Here is a 19,355-nt window from a genome sequence, read left to right on the forward strand (position 1 = left end):
AGTATTGTGTATTAGTGATGGTCCTGTTTTTATGCATGCTAGGTCATTGGAAAAAATTCTTTGTGGACACTTCATTATACCCCCTGTACTTTCCTTACTACACAAGCCAAAATATTTGTTATTAAACATATGAGTCTAAAAATACATGACAGTGCCAAACACAGATATTACAAAGTGTGATTCATGGTTAAGCTGTTTTCTTGGGTTGTATTAGACTTTTATCTAGTTGGAAAAATGGGCTCCTGCACTTTACTGATGTACAATAGTAGTAAGAAACAAACAAACAAACAAACAAAACACAGGTTTATGATCTAAATAGATTTTTATAGAGCCACAATATGATATACGCACTGCATGTATAGTGCAAGACTGTTATAATGACGGTGCTTGACAGTGTTACCACAGACAGGTGCAAGCAGTCACCTGTCTGAGCACAAACTGCACGCACGTCCAACTCTGTTGCTGAGCAATTGCTCAAAGATATAATATATATGACTAAAAGCAGGTTGTATATGACAAGCCTGGTTTGATGCAGATGTAGAGCATTTAATGAAAACATCATCCTAAAATTAAAATTATAATGGAATGAGTTTGATTTAGAGTGTTTATAAAATGGAGCAGCAGGAACAATCCTGGGACAGGTTTGTCTGCTTGCAATAAGAAAAATGTAAGAAATGTTTACAGTAAATTCATAAATCAATCAATTCAGCATCAGAATAAAGATTACACCACCATGGATGGAGGATGTTCCTATGAACAGCTTTGCACATCACTGTCTACACGTTTACCTCCATAAGGTGTTGTGTTACTGGTGTTGCTTCAACCTTCATGTTGTGCAGGTTGGGGGATCAGATGTCCCTCTATAAGGGGGACTGCACAGCATTTTTATGCTTTCCCCCCTCTCCCACATCTTGAACCAATGTCCCACATTTTACAGGCTCTGCAGGACATCCACCTTTCTAAACACTGGATTTTCCTCAGTACATATAAAGTTGGTGCTTTTATCATGAACAAATATATCATTCTGTGCAATATAGTGGAAAATACCACAAAGCAGATGACAGATATACTGAGAAATAGAGTTATTTTTCAGTTTCACATAAGAGAAAAAATGGTGTGAAGCGACACAGTATATTTGTGTGATATTTGGCTAAAGATTCATAAATTGTCAGCTAGTGCTCCAAAAAGACCTATGGATACATCCTTACTCAAACCTATAGACTGTTACCAGACAGAAGCGCAGCTGAAATAACAAGGGGGAGTGAAAACTTCCCTTTATTCTTATTGTGTTTACCTAGCAAGAGTTGAAAAGTCCGACATGCGGCTTATTGTGATCTAGTCACCCTGTGTGCATGTCTGGTATGGCTACTCAGCAGCCATACATTACAGGGAATGAAAAAATCTTTTCAATTTGTTATTGTTGCAATTGCATTCTCTTAATAAAACCCAGTATCTACAGTGCAGGCTCTCCTACTGAAGGTTTTTGAGATACCTACAAAAAATGTCCAGTTCACCAGCGGTTTAATGCTCTAAAGATTTATTTCAGTCCTTCATGTTGGAGTCTCAGATGTTAACACATGGCAGTACAGCACTTTAAAGATGTTACGTGGACTCTGCTGACTCCATTGCTTCTTCTGGCACATTGGCAAGTGGCAGGAAGTCACGAGGAAAGGTGTACTCAGTCATGTTGCAAAGTCCGGACACCACACAGCAGCTCAAGGCGCTGCGGAAAATCTCCATGTCGCACGCCTCATACCACTCATTGGTTAAAGTGTCGTAGTACTCAACGTTCGAAGTGGTGGTGAAGCCGTTGAAACCCCCGACGACAAAGAGGCGATCGTCAATTACCTCAATGCCAAAGTTGCTGCGGGGGGTCAGCATAGAGGACACGAGGTTCCACGTATTGGAATGTGGGTTGTAAGCCTCAGCGGTGCGCAGACGGTTGTTTCCATCGAAGCCACCAACCTAAAAGTAAATACGTGGGTCAAATGATTGAATGTAAGTGTAACCAGCTTCACCGTACCCCTGTAAGAAAATGTACCTGCTATATGTCTTTAGCTGTTTTTGCACAGATACTCCAGAAAATGACTGAAGAATTAAGTTGCAATACTGTCCAAAGTTTCCCTTAATATGTAGCCGATACAAGGAGATTGTTTACCTTAGGTGTGATCTGACTACTGGAAATACTCTGATTGGTTTAGGGTTTTACCTGGATAAAGCGAACACCTGACATATTCTCATGCTGTTATATGGAGTTTACACATAAAAGTTGTTTAAAAAAGGCCCATTAATGTCCCAGTATTTGCATCCTCACAGGCCCACATTTGTTGGGAATGTCTAGAAAAGATCAGGGTGCAGTGGTGTGTGAAAATGACTTCTGAATTAAAAGGAGAAAGTAAAATAAAGTAGAAGCCAGCTGTTGTGGAAGTCTGTGAGACCTTTTTTCACTCAAGCCTCAACTACAGCTATTAAAGCACTGTTGTCTATCACACCACGCTATTATCAACAAAGATGAATAGCCCTCGACAAAAAGTATTTGTGTTTTCAGTATAAATGTCTTCACAGCTCTTTTGCCTTTAGTCCAAAAAGGAACATTGAGTTCCAGTCCTTTCTTCCTATAACAGATTAAAGTAGCCCTGACAGGCCTTGGGGCCTAAAAGCCTGATCAAAGACCCTGAGGTCAGCACCAGGGTAAGGTCACTGCATTCTGCTGATAATAACTTTTCCTTTATTTGAATAGAGACTTAGTCTGAATAGAAAATAAATACTAAACGGTAGCTAGCTAAATAAAGAAGGGTGTCTCAGAAGGTGAGACTAAAATCTTTGCTTTTTACCAAAGGGTGCAGCTGCAAAACAACTAAATAAGTGGTTTTAAGGCAAATAGCAAGATAAAATTTATAGCTAAAATGCCTACCGTCCCCAGAGGATGAGTTCTAATCACTTGGCTTATTCCCTCATTTTTCTAAAGGTGTTGCAGGATGAGTTTGAAATTGTCTCTAACATATGTCCTCTATGGAACGATGAGGATGACAATGTTGGTTTTGAATAAGTATTTCTGTTGTACTGAGTGAAATGTGAAATCATCAGTGAAATCATTAAAGACACAACATTTTGGTAATGAGGCACATGAAAAAAAATGAGGCAGAAACATTAATCGGTTAAATTAATACATAGAATGAGTAAGAATGCCTTCTCTGAACCTGTGGTCAGGATAGGAGTCTGATCATTGATAAATACAAAGTTAACAAAATTCTGTGTCAGCCAAATCTGTGTTAAGCCTTGCTGATCGAAGCACATTACAGATTTGATTTGTATGTTACGTGAGTGTCAGCACTACTTTGTGGTCTTACTGCAAAGACATGATCCGCATATGCAATGACACCTATCCCGCTGCGGCGGCTGTTCATGGGACTGATCATCGTCCACTGGTTGCTCTCTGGGTTGTAATATTCAGCTGTCTGCAGACACTCGTTGCCATTGAATCCACCACAAATGTAAATCTGAAAACAAAAAAGGGACATTAAATATCTTTACATTTCTTAGATTTCAGTTGGAAACAATGTTACCTGTAAGTGAAATGTTTCCACATCATTTGTGAAGTAAGACCGATACTCAGTACCCAAGTGTCCAACTGAAAATACAAATGTGTAATAACCACTGTTGGGACTAACGCGTTATTAAGTAACGCGTTACAGTAACTACGTTATTATTGTGGTAACGAGCACAGTAACTAGTTATTATGCCAAAACCGGGAACGCGTTACTGGGATTTAGATGGGCTCGTTATTCGTTACTTCGTGTGGTGGCTATCGCGGAGCTTCCACAGATTCAATAACATTAGCAAGTGGTGGAAGCCAGCAGGTGGATGAAGGAAAAGGGAGGCAAGAGGAGAGACGCGAAGCAGCCGCTGGTCCGAGAGTGTCAGGTGAACTGAACTTCAGGTAAGAAGTTATAACCTGCAGTCCATCTGGGTCAGATATGAACCAAGTTTAGGTGGAGTTTATTTTCGTTGTGCTGACTTTTTCGTACTGCGTGCTAGCTAGCATGATGGAGTTTCTATACAGCTGGGTGGGTGCTATGATGTTACTGATGTTGAACTTTATTTTGTCCATGGGTTAATTATTAGAGTTTCCAACCGTCCCGTAAAAAACTGAATCGTCTCGTATTCAGAGAAAATATTACGCGTTTCGTATTGAGGTGAAAAGGAACAGTTTGTCCCGGACTTCAGCTACAATGAAAAAGACACAAAGCTGGAGTTATTCTGTGTTTGCTGCACAGCTGCCTCTTCTTCTCTCATCCTCTCACAGTCCCTCTCCTGTTTCTACTTCAATCATGAAACTGATCAATGATCAGCTGATCGGCTTTTCTCTCTTGTTTATTTATCGCCCACTTTGCGCCAGAAAGAGGAAACCAGCGGATGTCGCGGTAAACAACAGCAGCACTTTTAAGCTTGATCAGCTGTTGTTAGAATTTATTTAATATTAATTTCTAGTATCAGCTGATGTTGGCTGGAGCCACAGCTGTAAACCTGCTGGTCATGATATCGGTTTGGTTATGTGATGAGAGGGAAACACGAAGATGAAACCAGGAGATGTCCTTATTGAATCATCAGAGCTGTGATGGAGAAACAGGTTTACCTTTTAGTTAACATGAATGAGTTGATGTAGGGCATGTAGGGCATGTAGGGAAAGGGGGGCACAAGGAAATACTTTCTTATTCTCATTTAAAATGTCTCACTTTTAAAAAAATAATTATCTGAGTCTTGCAACAAACAATTGATAGATTGATACATATATACCATCAGAACAGTGTACATCACTGTCACAACAGCATTTATTTTCATTCAAAGGCTTTATGATTTTTCCTAATGGTCAAAATGCCCGGGACGATTTTTTATCCCAGTCCAGCTCTGCATGCAGCTCATCTGCAGTCTGGTGTTACCTACATCTAGGATAGAATCAGGCGTGGGATTTCTCTCGTGGAAATGTGCACATTATTTTTTCCTTTCTATTGGTAGGTGGCACAGTGCACTTGTGGTGAGTAAGCAAGCTAGAAGACTGGCAATCTTGCTGGGTATCCAGTTACGGAAGCAACACATTAACAAGAGAATTCTGAGTTAAACCAAAGTTACTTTCCCTAGTGACTAGTTACTCTGAAAGTAACGAGTAACTTGAAGTAACTGAGTTACTTTTGATAGAAGTAACTAGTAATGTAACTAAGTTACTAATTTAAAGTAACTTACCCAACACTGGTAATAACAAATGTGTGTGTTTTACAATTACCTGTCATAAAAACATGTTTATGCACCCAAATTTTACCTGAGTATGTGGGACTTCTTTCAGTCAGAAACCCAGAAATGAATCAAACATAACATTCAATCAATAAGGCTAATTTTTCTGTTCAGGAATGCAGATAAATAATTGTAATCTGGGATCATAATATAATAAAATAATGATGTGTTTTACTATTTTTTTAATATCTGTTATATTTTAGTTGACAAGTCAACTCAACTAAAGTACTGTACATAAATGCAAAGATGCACTTGTGATCAGTTAGAAACAAAATAGATATATATTAGTATATTTTTCAACTTTTTAAACTATACTTTTGAATTTGAAAACATGAACATAGAAACCAGTTTGTGACCTATCTTGCACCTCGCTTCACTGTAAAAATGTGTATTCCCTGACTGGTTGGCAAGTGTTTGCTGGAGGTTGATGGCTGTCACTACTGTGAAATTGTAACCAGGAAGGTGTTGCACCACAAGCCTCCCTGTGTTTCCTTTGGTCGTAAGCAGACTGTTGAGGTTTGCATGGAGTACTCTGACTTGTCTGCAAATACTCACAAACTAGTTGCTGTAGAAATCTGTAGAGTCTTTCATACAATCACTGCCTAACCAGCTGAGGAGTACACATTTTTCCCTAGCTACTGGTTGTTACCAAAGGTTGCTGACAGGTCTCTAGGCCTGTGTGCCTGAGACCCTACTCTATTTCTCTGCTACTCTTTTACTTCACCCACCCGGTTGTTAAGTGTTGTGCAGCTGGCGTCGCTCCTCTGTTCGTGCATCGGTGCAATAAGACTCCACTGGTTGATTTCAGGTTGATAGCGCTCTGCACTGCTGAGTCGTACATGCCCGTCGAAGCCTCCCAGGGCATAGATGAACCCGTTCAACACAGTCACACTCACATAGCAGCGGCGGGAGTGCATGGGCCCCACCTCATTCCAGGCGCGAGTGGTCAGGTCAAACCTACGGACGCTGCTGAAATGCTCCACCCCATCGAAGCCACCAATGAAGTAGACGTACCCGTTGAGGAAGGCGGCTCCATGATAAGCACGAGGACACTCGAGGTTGTTCGTTACGTTGACCCAGCGGTTAGCCCGGCAATCGTAGGCCTCGATGCCGTTAGTTGGATCACCACCACTCCACCCCCCACTGGCCAGCAGGATGGAATGAGGCAGGCGGGGACGAGCAAGAGGGTGACACAAGCCAGACATGAAGGGTCTGCTTCCTAGACCATGTATGTCTAAGATGACATTACTTATCATGGACACGCACTCAGAATTGGCCCCCACCAGCTCACTAGACAGCAAATTGTCCTTTAGGTAGTCTGACGTCATCAATCCCAGTCGGACCTATAGAGAGATGACAGAAGAGAATATGACTATGAATTTCAACTACATCAGTTTTAGTAAACTCAAGCTTCTTTAGGATAATGCTCCTAATGTTGTTTAATTTTCTTATTGCTAGCAAGAGAGCGACCAAAGTCAGACACCATTAGCCTTTTCGCCTTAATGGATTGGATTTATATAGCGATTTACAATGCCACTATTCATTCACACACTGGTGGGGGCAGCTACGGTTGCAGCCACAGCTGCCCTGGGGCAGACTGACAGAAGCGAGGCTGCCATATCGTGCCATCGACCCCTCTGGCCAACACCAGTAGGCGGTAGGGTAAACGACCAGGACAGAGAGCCCGGGGATCGAACCGGCGACCTTCCGGTTACAGATACGCTTCCCAACCCCCTGAGCCACGGTCGCCCCGCTAGTATGTGTGTAGAGATCTGATACGGTTTTAATGCTCTTGAAGAGAATTTCTTAAATGTGGTGTGGCTACAGCTGAAAAGAGCAACATCTCAAGATATTAAAGCATCCTTATACCCAGATGGATCGACTCAATCTATGACTTAATTGCTGAAGATTTAAGTCCAAACTAAATGTAGTAATGAAAGTTTATAGACCTTGGGCAACAGAGCGGTGAGGTGTTGTTTCCGTTCTGCAGGTACATGGCTAATCCACTTTGTAAGCACTTCATACACAGTGGTCTCCAACTGCACATTGAGGTCGTCTCTATCAAGGATGTCAGCAAGTTCCTCCACAGTTAGCTGCAGGAACTCCTCCTCAAGAACAACCTGCTTAAAGTTATTGATGATGTAGTGGTAGGCCTTGGCGCGTAGTTCGGGTGATAAGCATACTTTTGTGAACTGCCAAATGCCAACGCAGTTCTCTGGGCACAGTTGCTCCCCAAGGAAGTCAGAGCAGAGTTTCACAATGTCCATTGCATTGAGTTGATCAGCTGCCATGAGAAGTTCCATTACATTTTCCCCCGTTATGGAAACTGAGCCGGTGTATGCAAAGTTAATGATGAGTGCCATCATCTCAGGAGGCACGCGAGGTATGTTGAAGACCTGTTTGTCTGGGTCGCTGCAGTGGGTGAAAAGAGCCCTGAGGGTAGAGATGGAGACAGAGTAGAGAATATTAAAAGGTGTGGAGGCAACAAGATAATAAACTATGTCATGCACAAGTACTCCAAGTAACTCCAAAACAGAGTTTGTACATGTTTAGTGCGCTTGATTGTTGGGTTTTCAATGTCTTTATTACATTGGCACCATGTTTATGAAGCCATTGCCAAACACAATGCAGTCCCACACCATGACAGAGCCTCCACTGTGTTTTAAAGTTAACTCTAAACACTCACTGTTGTACCTCTATGACAAATATTGAAATCAACTCCATAAGGCCAGTTTGCCCTGATATTTAGTCTAGTTATTGCATAATTTGGCATACCTCAGTCTGTTTCATGAATGTGTCATGAATTTGCTGCATTCTTTCTTTTTTCTTAAGGACATGACTTTCAGATACTGTTCATTTGCTGTAGAACATTACTTTTTTTAATACGTGCTACTCCTTGTTTTGCCTCTGTCAGTGCGCCCCAGGGCAGCTGTGGCTACAACGTAGCTTGCCATTGCCAGTGTGTGAATGTGTGTGTGAATAGGTGAATGACTGAATGTAGTGTAAAGCGCTTTGGGGTCCTTAGGGACTGAGTAAAGCGCTATACAAATGCAGGCCATTTACCATTTGTCTTTAAAATTGGTTCTTCACTAAGTATGCGTTATGTGTAGAAACAATAATGGTTCATCCTTTGAGTTTTAGTGTCCTTTTTATGCTTGAATGATTCATATATCTGCGTTAAATGGCTTAACAAACAAATAAACAAATGAACAAAAACAAAACCATTCCTCGAGTACAAGCACTGGACTAAAAAGGGTGAAAAATGTCCAAACGAAACCTTTACAAGCCTTCAAAAAAAACACGTTGAGAACTATTGCTCAAGTGGACTTTTAAAAAATCATTTGTTTCAAAGCAAAATATAAAAAAATGAGAGGCAACTCAAAACTTTTGCTCAGCGTATAACTGTATAACAAAATTCAACATTTTTAGTATCAGGAAGTCTGGTGTGTCTTACTGTATCAAACAGTGGGGAAGATATTAATATAACTTAATAAAACACTTCAATTAGACTTCACACAATCACCAAGTGATTCACAGTGCTTTTTAAATGGCACATTTACTGAAGTGGAATCTCTGTGAAGGTAAAGATGAAATCTGCAAATGTTTGCATTATGTTTTGGGTGTATCTGTCAGTTGACCGTGACAAAGTCTTTCTATCACAAAAGTTTTATGATTCAACCCGTTCCTTTTTGTTGGCACTGTTTCACAGACTAAGTACATGAATTACATTTTTCACAGGTATAAACCAGTCAACTGTCCTTCACATTATCAGGTAAGCAACTCACCTGAAGTACGGCGTACAGTTACACAGGATGACCCTGTGGACCGGAAATTCAACATCCTCCACTTTGATGATTGCATCACAAAATTGTCCCTCCGAACGGAGTTCATTATACACTGAGCTCGACTTGTATGGCGGCTGGCCTTCTTCACTCATCTTGAGTTTTGTGACTGTTTTTCTTAGTTTTTTTGTCTGAAGTTTGTCTTGAAGTGTTCAGATCACAAAATCAAATCTAACTGTGGAATTTGGGGAATGGAGCCTATGACATCATCATGACTTGGCAACAGTTGCCCCATAGAATTGTTTTGAAATGTATATTTACATTGTTTTAATGAACCTTTCATTGCATAAAAGCTTTGTTTTGATTTGATTTGGATTTAAAAAATTGCATATGAGCCTCACAGATAGCATACAGCATTTTGTATGTTTGCCTCACAGAGGTCAACTAGTAAAATAAGCACTTCAAAACACTCTTACGAATGGACTACAATATCATATTTAGCTCATATTCAACGTTAATAGGACGTTTTTTCAGATTTTTCTGCATTTTATGGTTTTGTGTGTTGGCTCTGTTATTACTGAGGTTCCAGTTGTTGGGGACGTGCTGTACTAGACTCCGTTATGTTGAAATAACAGTTCCCAACAAAAATGCAATCCAGTTTATCTCCCCAGGAAACTACAAACACACAAATAAACATTTGTAACCATCAGTTTTTACCCACATTTTAATACACAATGCTGTAACATGAACAGAGTCAAAGTATTGTGTATTAGTGATGGTCCTGTTTTTATGCATGCTAGGTCATTGGAAAAAATTCTTTGTGGACACTTCATTATACCCCCTGTACTTTCCTTACTACACAAGCCAAAATATTTGTTATTAAACATATGAGTCTAAAAATACATGACAGTGCCAAACACAGATATTACAAAGTGTGATTCATGGTTAAGCTGTTTTCTTGGGTTGTATTAGACTTTTATCTAGTTGGAAAAATGGGCTCCTGCACTTTACTGATGTACAATAGTAGTAAGAAACAAACAAACAAACAAACAAAACACAGGTTTATGATCTAAATAGATTTTTATAGAGCCACAATATGATATACGCACTGCATGTATAGTGCAAGACTGTTATAATGACGGTGCTTGACAGTGTTACCACAGACAGGTGCAAGCAGTCACCTGTCTGAGCACAAACTGCACGCACGTCCAACTCTGTTGCTGAGCAATTGCTCAAAGATATAATATATATGACTAAAAGCAGGTTGTATATGACAAGCCTGGTTTGATGCAGATGTAGAGCATTTAATGAAAACATCATCCTAAAATTAAAATTATAATGGAATGAGTTTGATTTAGAGTGTTTATAAAATGGAGCAGCAGGAACAATCCTGGGACAGGTTTGTCTGCTTGCAATAAGAAAAATGTAAGAAATGTTTACAGTAAATTCATAAATCAATCAATTCAGCATCAGAATAAAGATTACACCACCATGGATGGAGGATGTTCCTATGAACAGCTTTGCACATCACTGTCTACACGTTTACCTCCATAAGGTGTTGTGTTACTGGTGTTGCTTCAACCTTCATGTTGTGCAGGTTGGGGGATCAGATGTCCCTCTATAAGGGGGACTGCACAGCATTTTTATGCTTTCCCCCCTCTCCCACATCTTGAACCAATGTCCCACATTTTACAGGCTCTGCAGGACATCCACCTTTCTAAACACTGGATTTTCCTCAGTACATATAAAGTTGGTGCTTTTATCATGAACAAATATATCATTCTGTGCAATATAGTGGAAAATACCACAAAGCAGATGACAGATATACTGAGAAATAGAGTTATTTTTCAGTTTCACATAAGAGAAAAAATGGTGTGAAGCGACACAGTATATTTGTGTGATATTTGGCTAAAGATTCATAAATTGTCAGCTAGTGCTCCAAAAAGACCTATGGATACATCCTTACTCAAACCTATAGACTGTTACCAGACAGAAGCGCAGCTGAAATAACAAGGGGGAGTGAAAACTTCCCTTTATTCTTATTGTGTTTACCTAGCAAGAGTTGAAAAGTCCGACATGCGGCTTATTGTGATCTAGTCACCCTGTGTGCATGTCTGGTATGGCTACTCAGCAGCCATACATTACAGGGAATGAAAAAATCTTTTCAATTTGTTATTGTTGCAATTGCATTCTCTTAATAAAACCCAGTATCTACAGTGCAGGCTCTCCTACTGAAGGTTTTTGAGATACCTACAAAAAATGTCCAGTTCACCAGCGGTTTAATGCTCTAAAGATTTATTTCAGTCCTTCATGTTGGAGTCTCAGATGTTAACACATGGCAGTACAGCACTTTAAAGATGTTACGTGGACTCTGCTGACTCCATTGCTTCTTCTGGCACATTGGCAAGTGGCAGGAAGTCACGAGGAAAGGTGTACTCAGTCATGTTGCAAAGTCCGGACACCACACAGCAGCTCAAGGCGCTGCGGAAAATCTCCATGTCGCACGCCTCATACCACTCATTGGTTAAAGTGTCGTAGTACTCAACGTTCGAAGTGGTGGTGAAGCCGTTGAAACCCCCGACGACAAAGAGGCGATCGTCAATTACCTCAATGCCAAAGTTGCTGCGGGGGGTCAGCATAGAGGACACGAGGTTCCACGTATTGGAATGTGGGTTGTAAGCCTCAGCGGTGCGCAGACGGTTGTTTCCATCGAAGCCACCAACCTAAAAGTAAATACGTGGGTCAAATGATTGAATGTAAGTGTAACCAGCTTCACCGTACCCCTGTAAGAAAATGTACCTGCTATATGTCTTTAGCTGTTTTTGCACAGATACTCCAGAAAATGACTGAAGAATTAAGTTGCAATACTGTCCAAAGTTTCCCTTAATATGTAGCAGATACAAGGAGATTGTTTACCTTAGGTGTGATCTGACTACTGGAAATACTCTGATTGGTTTAGGGTTTTACCTGGATAAAGCGAACACCTGACATATTCTCATGCTGTTATATGGAGTTTACACATAAAAATTGTTTAAAAAAGGCCCATTAATGTCCCAGTATTTGCATCCTCACAGGCCCACATTTGTTGGGAATGTCTAGAAAAGATCAGGGTGCAGTGGTGTGTGAAAATGACTTCTGAATTAAAAGGAGAAAGTAAAATAAAGTAGAAGCCAGCTGTTGAGGAAGTCTGTATGAGACCTTTTTTCACTCAAGCCTCAACTACAGCTATTAAAGCACTGTTGTCTATCACACCACGCTATTATCAACAAAGATGAATAGCCCTCGACAAAAAGTATTTGTGTTTTCAGTATAAATGTCTTCACAGCTCTTTTGCCTTTAGTCCAAAAAGGAACATTAAGTTCCAGTCCTTTCTTCCTATAACAGATTAAAGTAGCCCTGACAGGCCTTGGGGCCTAAAAGCCTGATCAAAGACCCTGAGGTCAGCACCAGGGTAAGGTCACTGCATTCTGCTGATAATAACTTTTCCTTTATTTGAATAGAGACTTAGTCTGAATAGAAAATAAATACTAAACGGTAGCTAGCTAAATAAAGAAGGGTGTCTCAGAAGGTGAGACTAAAATCTTTGCTTTTTACCAAAGGGTGCAGCTGCAAAACAACTAAATAAGTGGTTTTAAGGCAAATAGCAAGATAAAATTTACAGCTAAAATGCCTACCGTCCCCAGAGGATGAGTTCTAATCACTTGGCTTATTCCCTCATTTTTCTAAAGGTGTTGCAGGATGAGTTTGAAATTGTCTCTAACATATGTCCTCTATGGAACGATGAGGATGACAATGTTGGTTTTGAATAAGTATTTCTGTTGTACTGAGTGAAATGTGAAATCATCAGTGAAATCATTAAAGACACAACATTCTGGGAATGAGGCACATGAAAAAAAATGAGGCAGAAACATTAATCGGTTAAATTAATACATAGAATGAGTAAGAATGCCTTCTCTGAACCTGTGGTCAGGATAGGAGTCTGATCATTGATAAATACAAAACAAAGTTAACAAAATTCTGTGTCAGCCAAATCTGTGTTAAGCCTTGCTGATCGAAGCACATTACAGATTTGATTTGTATGTTACGTGAGTGTCAGCGCTACTTTGTGGTCTTACTGCAAAGACATGATCCGCATATGCAATGACACCTATCCCGCTGCGGCGGCTGTTCATGGGACTGATCATCGTCCACTGGTTGCTCTCTGGGTTGTAATATTCAGCTGTCTGCAGACACTCGTTGCCATTGAATCCACCACAAATGTAAATCTGAAAACAAAAAAGGGACATTAAATATCTTTACATTTCTTAGATTTCAGTTGGAAACAATGTTACCTGTAAGTGAAATGTTTCCACATCATTTGTGAAGTAAGACCGATACTCAGTACCCAAGTGTCCAACTGAAAATACAAATGTGTAATAACCACTGTTGGGACTAACGCGTTATTAAGTAACGCGTTACAGTAACTACGTTATTATTGTGGTAACGAGCACGGTAACTAGTTATTATGCCAAAACCGGGAACGCGTTACTGGGATTTAGATGGGCTCGTTATTCGTTACTTCGTGTGGTGGCTATCGCGGAGCTTCCACAGATTCAATAACATTAGCAAGTGGTGGAAGCCAGCAGGTGGATGAAGGAAAAGGGAGGCAAGAGGAGAGACCCGAAGCAGCCGCTGGTCCGAGAGTGTCAGGTGAACTGAACTTCAGGTAAGAAGTTATAACCTGCAGTCCATCTGGGTCAGATATGAACCAAGTTTAGGTGGAGTTTATTTTCGTTGTGCTGACTTTTTCATACTGCGTGCTAGCTAGCATGATGGAGTTTCTATACAGCTGGGTGGGTGCTATGATGTTACTGATGTTGAACTTTATTTTGTTCATAGGTTAATTATTAGAGTTTCCAACCGTCCCGTAAAAAACTGAATCGTCTCGTATTCAGAGAAAATATTACGCGTTTCGTATTGAGGTGAAAAGGAACACAGTTTGTCCCGGACTTCAGCTACAATGAAAAAGACACAAAGCTGGAGTTATTCTGTGTTTGCTGCACAGCTGCCTCTTCTTCTCTCATCCTCTCACAGTCCCTCTCCTGTTTCTACTTCAATCATGAAACTGATCAATGATCAGCTGATCGGCTTTTCTCTCTTGTTTATTTATCGCCCACTTTGCGCCAGAAAGAGGAAACCAGCGGATGTCGCGGTAAACAACAGCAGCACTTTTAAGCTTGATCAGCTGTTGTTAGAATTTATTTAATATTAATTTCTAGTATCAGCTGATGTTGGCTGGAGCCACAGCTGTAAACCTGCTGGTCATGATATCGGTTTGGTTATGTGATGAGAGGGAAACACGAAGATGAAACCAGGAGATGTCCTTATTGAATCATCAGAGCTGTGATGGAGAAACAGGTTTACCTTTTAGTTAACATGAATGAGTTGATGTAGGGCATGTAGGGCATGTAGGGAAAGGGGGGCACAAGGAAATACTTTCTTATTCTCATTTAAAATGTCTCACTTTTAAAAAAATAATTATCTGAGTCTTGCAACAAACAATTGATAGATTGATACATATATACCATCAGAACAGTGTACATCACTGTCACAACAGCATTTATTTTCATTCAAAGGCTTTATGATTTTTCCTAATGGTCAAAATGCCCGGGACGATTTTTTATCCCAGTCCAGCTCTGCATGCAGCTCATCTGCAGTCTGGTGTTACCTACATCTAGGATAGAATCAGGCGTGGGATTTCTCTCGTGGAAATGTGCACATTATTTTTTCCTTTCTATTGGTAGGTGGCACAGTGCACTTGTGGTGAGTAAGCAAGCTAGAAGACTGGCAATCTTGCTGGGTATCCAGTTACGGAAGCAACACATTAACAAGAGAATTCTGAGTTAAACCAAAGTTACTTTCCCTAGTGACTAGTTACTCTGAAAGTAACGAGTAACTTGAAGTAACTGAGTTACTTTTGATAGAAGTAACTAGTAATGTAACTAAGTTACTAATTTAAAGTAACTTACCCAACACTGGTAATAACAAATGTGTGTGTTTTACAATTACCTGTCATAAAAACATGTTTATGCACCCAAATTTTACCTGAGTATGTGGGACTTCTTTCAGTCAGAAACCCAGAAATGAATCAAACATAACATTCAATCAATAAGGCTAATTTTTCTGTTCAGGAATGCAGATAAATAATTGTAATCTGGGATCATAATATAATAAAATAATGATGTGTTTTACTATTTTTTTAATATCTGTTATATTTTAGTTGACAAGTCAACTCAACTAAAGTACTGTACATAAATGCAAAGATGCACTTGTGATCAGTTAGAAACAAAATAGATATATATTACTATATTTTTCAACTTTTTAAACTATACTTTTGAATTTGAAAACATGAACATAGAAACCAGTTTGTGACCTATCTTGCACCTCGCTTCACTGTAAAAACGTGTATTCCCTGACTGGTTGGCAAGTGTTTGCTGGAGGTTGATGGCTGTCACTACTGTGAAATTGTAACCAGGAAGGTGTTGCACCACAAGCCTCCCTGTGTTTCCTTTGGTCGTAAGCAGACTGTTGAGGTTTGCATGGAGTACTCTGACTTGTCTGCAAATACTCACAAACTAGTTGCTGTAGAAATCTGTAGAGTCTTTCATACAATCACTGCCTAACCAGCTGAGGAGTACACATTTTTCCCTAGCTACTGGTTGTTACCAAAGGTTGCTGACAGGTCTCTAGGCCTGTGTGCCTGAGACCCTACTCTATTTCTCTGCTACTCTTTTACTTCACCCACCCGGTTGTTAAGTGTTGTGCAGCTGGCGTCGCTCCTCTGTTCGTGCATCGGTGCAATAAGACTCCACTGGTTGATTTCAGGTTGATAGCGCTCTGCACTGCTGAGTCGTACATGCCCGTCGAAGCCTCCCAGGGCATAGATGAACCCGTTCAACACAGTCACACTCACATAGCAGCGGCGGGAGTGCATGGGCCCCACCTCATTACAGGCGCGTGTGGTCAGGTCAAACCTACGGACGCTGCTGAAATGCTCCACCCCATCGAAGCCACCAATGAAGTAGACGTACCCGTTGAGGAAGGCGGCTCCATGATAAGCACGAGGACACTCGAGGTTGTTCGTTACGTTGACCCAGCGGTTAGCCCGGCAATCGTAGGCCTCGATGCCGTTAGTTGGATCACCACCACTCCACCCCCCAATGGCCAGCAGGATGGAATGAGGCAGGCGGGGACGAGCAAGAGGGTGACACAAGCCAGACATGAAGGGTCTGCTTCCTAGACCATGTATGTCTAAGATGACATTACTTATCATGGACACGCACTCAGAATTGGCCCCCACCAGCTCACTAGACAGCACATTGTCCTTTAGGTAGTCTGACGTCATCAATCCCAGTCGGACCTACAGAGAGATGACAGAAGAGAATATGACTATGAATTTCAACTACATCAGTTTTAGTAAACTCAAGCTTCTTTAGGATAATGCTCCTAATGTTGTTTAATTTTCTTATTGCTAGCAAGAGAGCGACCAAAGTCAGACACCATTAGCCTTTTCGTCAGCAGGGACAGTTTTTAGTCATAGCCCTAGCAACTATACTTAATAAATATAATTTATTCTATAATAATAATGGATTGGATTTATATAGCGATTTACAATGCCACTATTCATTCACACACTGGTGGGGGCAGCTACGGTTGTAGCCACAGCTGCCCTGGGGCAGACTGACAGAAGCGAGGCTGCCATATCGTGCCATCGACCCCTCTGGCCAACACCAGTAGGCGGTAGGGTAAACGACCAGGACAGAGAGCCCGGGGATCGAACCGGCGACCTTCCGGTTACAGATACGCTTCCCAACCCCCTGAGCCACGGTCGCCCCGCTAGTATGTGTGTAGAGATCTGATACGGTTTTAATGCTCTTGAAGAGAATTTCTTAAATGTGGTGTGGCTACAGCTGAAAAGAGCAACATCTCAAGATATTAAAGCATCCTTATACCCAGATGGATCGACTCAATCTATGACTTAAATGCTGAAGATTTAAGTCCAAACTAAATGTAGTAATGAAAGTTTATAGACCTTGGGCAACAGAGCGGTGAGGTGTTGTTTCCGTTCTGCAGGTACATGGCTAATCCACTTTGTAAGCACTTCATACACAGTGGTCTCCAACTGCACATTGAGGTCGTCTCTATCAAGGATGTCAGCAAGTTCCTCCACAGTTAGCTGCAGGAACTCCTCCTCAAGAACAACCTGCTTAAAGTTATTGATGATGTAGTGGTAGGCCTTGGCGCGTAGTTCGGGTGATAAGCATACTTTTGTGAACTGCCAAATGCCAACGCAGTTCTCTGGGCACAGTTGCTCCCCAAGGAAGTCAGAGCAGAGTTTCACAATGTCCATTGCATTGAGTTGATCAGCTGCCATGAGAAGTTCCATTACATTTTCCCCCGTTATGGAAACTGAGCCAGTGTATGCAAAGTTAATGATGAGTGCCATCATCTCAGGAGGCACGCGAGGTATGTTGAAGACCTGTTTGTCTGGGTCGCTGCAGTGGGTGAAAAGAGCCCTGAGGGTAGAGATGGAGACAGAGTAGAGAATATTAAAAGGTGTGGAGGCAACAAGATAATAAACTATGTCATGCACAAGTACTCCAAGTAACTCCAAAACAGAGTTTGTACATGTTTAGTGCACTTGATTGTTGGGTTTTCAATGTCTTTATTACATTGGCACCATGTTTATGAAGCCATTGCCAAACACAATGCAGTCCCACACCATGACAGAGCCTCCACTGTGTTTTAAAGTTAACTCTAAACACTCACTGTTGTACCTCTATGACAAATATTGAAATCAACTCCATAAGGCCAGTTTGCCCTGATATTTAGTCTAGTTATTGCATAATTTTGCATACCTCAGTCTGTTTCATGAATGTGTCATGAATTTGCTGCATTCTTTCTTTTTTCTTAAGGACATGACTTTCAGATACTGTTCATTTGCTGTAGAACATTACTTTTTTTAATACGTGCTACTCCTTGTTTTGCCTCTGTCAGTGCGCCCCAGGGCAGCTGTGGCTACAACGTAGCTTGCCATTGCCAGTGTGTGAATGTGTGAATGACTGAATGTAGTGTAAAGCGCTTTGGGGTCCTTAGGGACTGAGTAAAGCGCTATACAAATGCAGGCCATTTACCATTTGTCTTTAAAATTGGTTCTTCACTAAGTATGCGTTATGTGTAGAAACAATAATGGTTCATCCTTTGAGTTTTAGTGTCCTTTTTATGCTTGAATGATTCATATATCTGCGTTAAATGGCTTAACAAACAAATAAACAAATGAACAAAAACAAAACCATTCCTCGGGTACAAGCACTGGACTAAAAAGGGTGAAAAATGTCCAAACGAAACCTTTACAAGTCTTCAAAAAAACACGTTGAGAACTATTGCTCAAGTGGACTTTTTAAAAATCATCTGTTTCAAAGCAAAATATAAAAAAATGAGAGGCAACTCAAAACTTTTGCTCAGCGTATAACTGTATAACAAAATTCAACATTTTTAGTATCAGGAAGTCTGGTGTGTCTTACTGTATCAAACAGTGGGGAAGATATTAATATAACTTAATAAAACACTTCAATTAGACTTCACACAATCACCAAGTGATTCACAGTGCTTTTTAAATGGCACATTTACTGAAGTGGAATCTCTGTGAAGGTAAAGATGAAATCTGCAAATGTTTGCATTATGTTTTGGGTGTATCTGTCAGTTGACCGTGACAAAGTCTTTCTATCACAAAAGTTTTATGATTCAACCCGTTCCTTTTTGTTGGCACTGTTTCACAGACTAAGTACATGAATTACATTTTTCACAGGTATAAACCAGTCAACTGTCCTTCACATTATCAGGTAAGCAACTCACCTGAAGTACGGCGTACAGTTACACAGGATGACCCTGTGGACCGGAAATTCAACATCCTCCACTTTGATGATTGCATCACAAAATTGTCCCTCCGAACGGAGTTCATTATACACTGAGCTCGACTTGTATGGCGGCTGGCCTTCTTCACTCATCTTGAGTTTTGTGACTGTTTTTCTTAGTTTTTTTGTCTGAAGTTTGTCTTGAAGTGTTCAGATCACAAAATCAAATCTAACTGTGGAATTTGGGGAATGGAGCCTATGACATCATCATGACTTGGCAACAGTTGCCCCATAGAATTGTTTTGAAATGCATGTTTACATTGTTTTAATGAACCTTTCATTGCATAAAAGCTTTGTTTTGATTTGATTTGGATTTAAGAAATTGCATATG

At 40.6% G+C, this 19,355-nt stretch overlaps 2 protein-coding genes across 2 annotated transcripts; both read right to left on the minus strand.

Annotated features, from left to right (window-relative positions):
• Window positions 1-1,602: 1,602 nt before the first annotated feature.
• Window positions 1,603-9,226, minus strand: LOC146643719 (kelch-like protein 10). The gene is made up of 5 exons (XM_085395835.1): window positions 9,075-9,226; window positions 7,239-7,722; window positions 6,018-6,632; window positions 3,351-3,500; window positions 1,603-1,965 (listed from the first exon to the last, which is right to left on the minus strand). Exons 1-5 carry the CDS (start codon window positions 9,224-9,226, stop codon window positions 1,603-1,605), a joined length of 1,764 nt encoding a protein of 587 aa, XP_085251961.1.
• Window positions 9,227-11,431: 2,205 nt separating this feature from the next.
• LOC146643720 (kelch-like protein 10) lies at window positions 11,432-19,117 on the minus strand. Its single transcript, XM_085395836.1, has 5 exons — window positions 18,966-19,117; window positions 17,143-17,626; window positions 15,856-16,470; window positions 13,187-13,336; window positions 11,432-11,794 (listed from the first exon to the last, which is right to left on the minus strand). The coding sequence occupies exons 1-5, from the start codon at window positions 19,115-19,117 to the stop codon at window positions 11,432-11,434; spliced, it is 1,764 nt and encodes a 587-aa protein (XP_085251962.1).
• Window positions 19,118-19,355: the final 238 nt, after the last annotated feature.

The sequence above is a fragment of the Rhamphochromis longiceps genome, linkage group LG22 (genome assembly GCF_057381845.1).
Source record: "Rhamphochromis longiceps isolate RC_006_pf linkage group LG22, R_longiceps_female_GT1.1, whole genome shotgun sequence".
NCBI classification, from domain to species: domain Eukaryota; kingdom Metazoa; phylum Chordata; class Actinopteri; order Cichliformes; family Cichlidae; genus Rhamphochromis; species Rhamphochromis longiceps.

Bases quoted from the DNA above. Each gene is read 5' to 3' on its own strand.
- LOC146643720 (XM_085395836.1), bottom strand. From the start codon at position 19,117: ATGAGTGAAGAAGGCCAGCCGCCATACAAGTCGAGCTCAGTGTATAAT. The intron at 17,627-18,965 runs GTGAGTTGCTTA...CTCTACCCTCAG, and splicing joins AACTGTACGCCGTACTTCAG to GGCTCTTTTCACCCACTGCA. The intron at 16,471-17,142 runs GTCTATAAACTT...ATCTCTCTGTAG, and splicing joins TCACCGCTCTGTTGCCCAAG to GTCCGACTGGGATTGATGAC.
- LOC146643719 (XM_085395835.1), bottom strand. From the start codon at position 9,226: ATGAGTGAAGAAGGCCAGCCGCCATACAAGTCGAGCTCAGTGTATAAT. The intron at 6,633-7,238 runs GTCTATAAACTT...ATCTCTCTATAG, and splicing joins TCACCGCTCTGTTGCCCAAG to GTCCGACTGGGATTGATGAC. The intron at 1,966-3,350 runs GTAAGACCACAA...ATTTACTTTTAG, and splicing joins ATGCGGATCATGTCTTTGCA to GTTGGTGGCTTCGATGGAAA.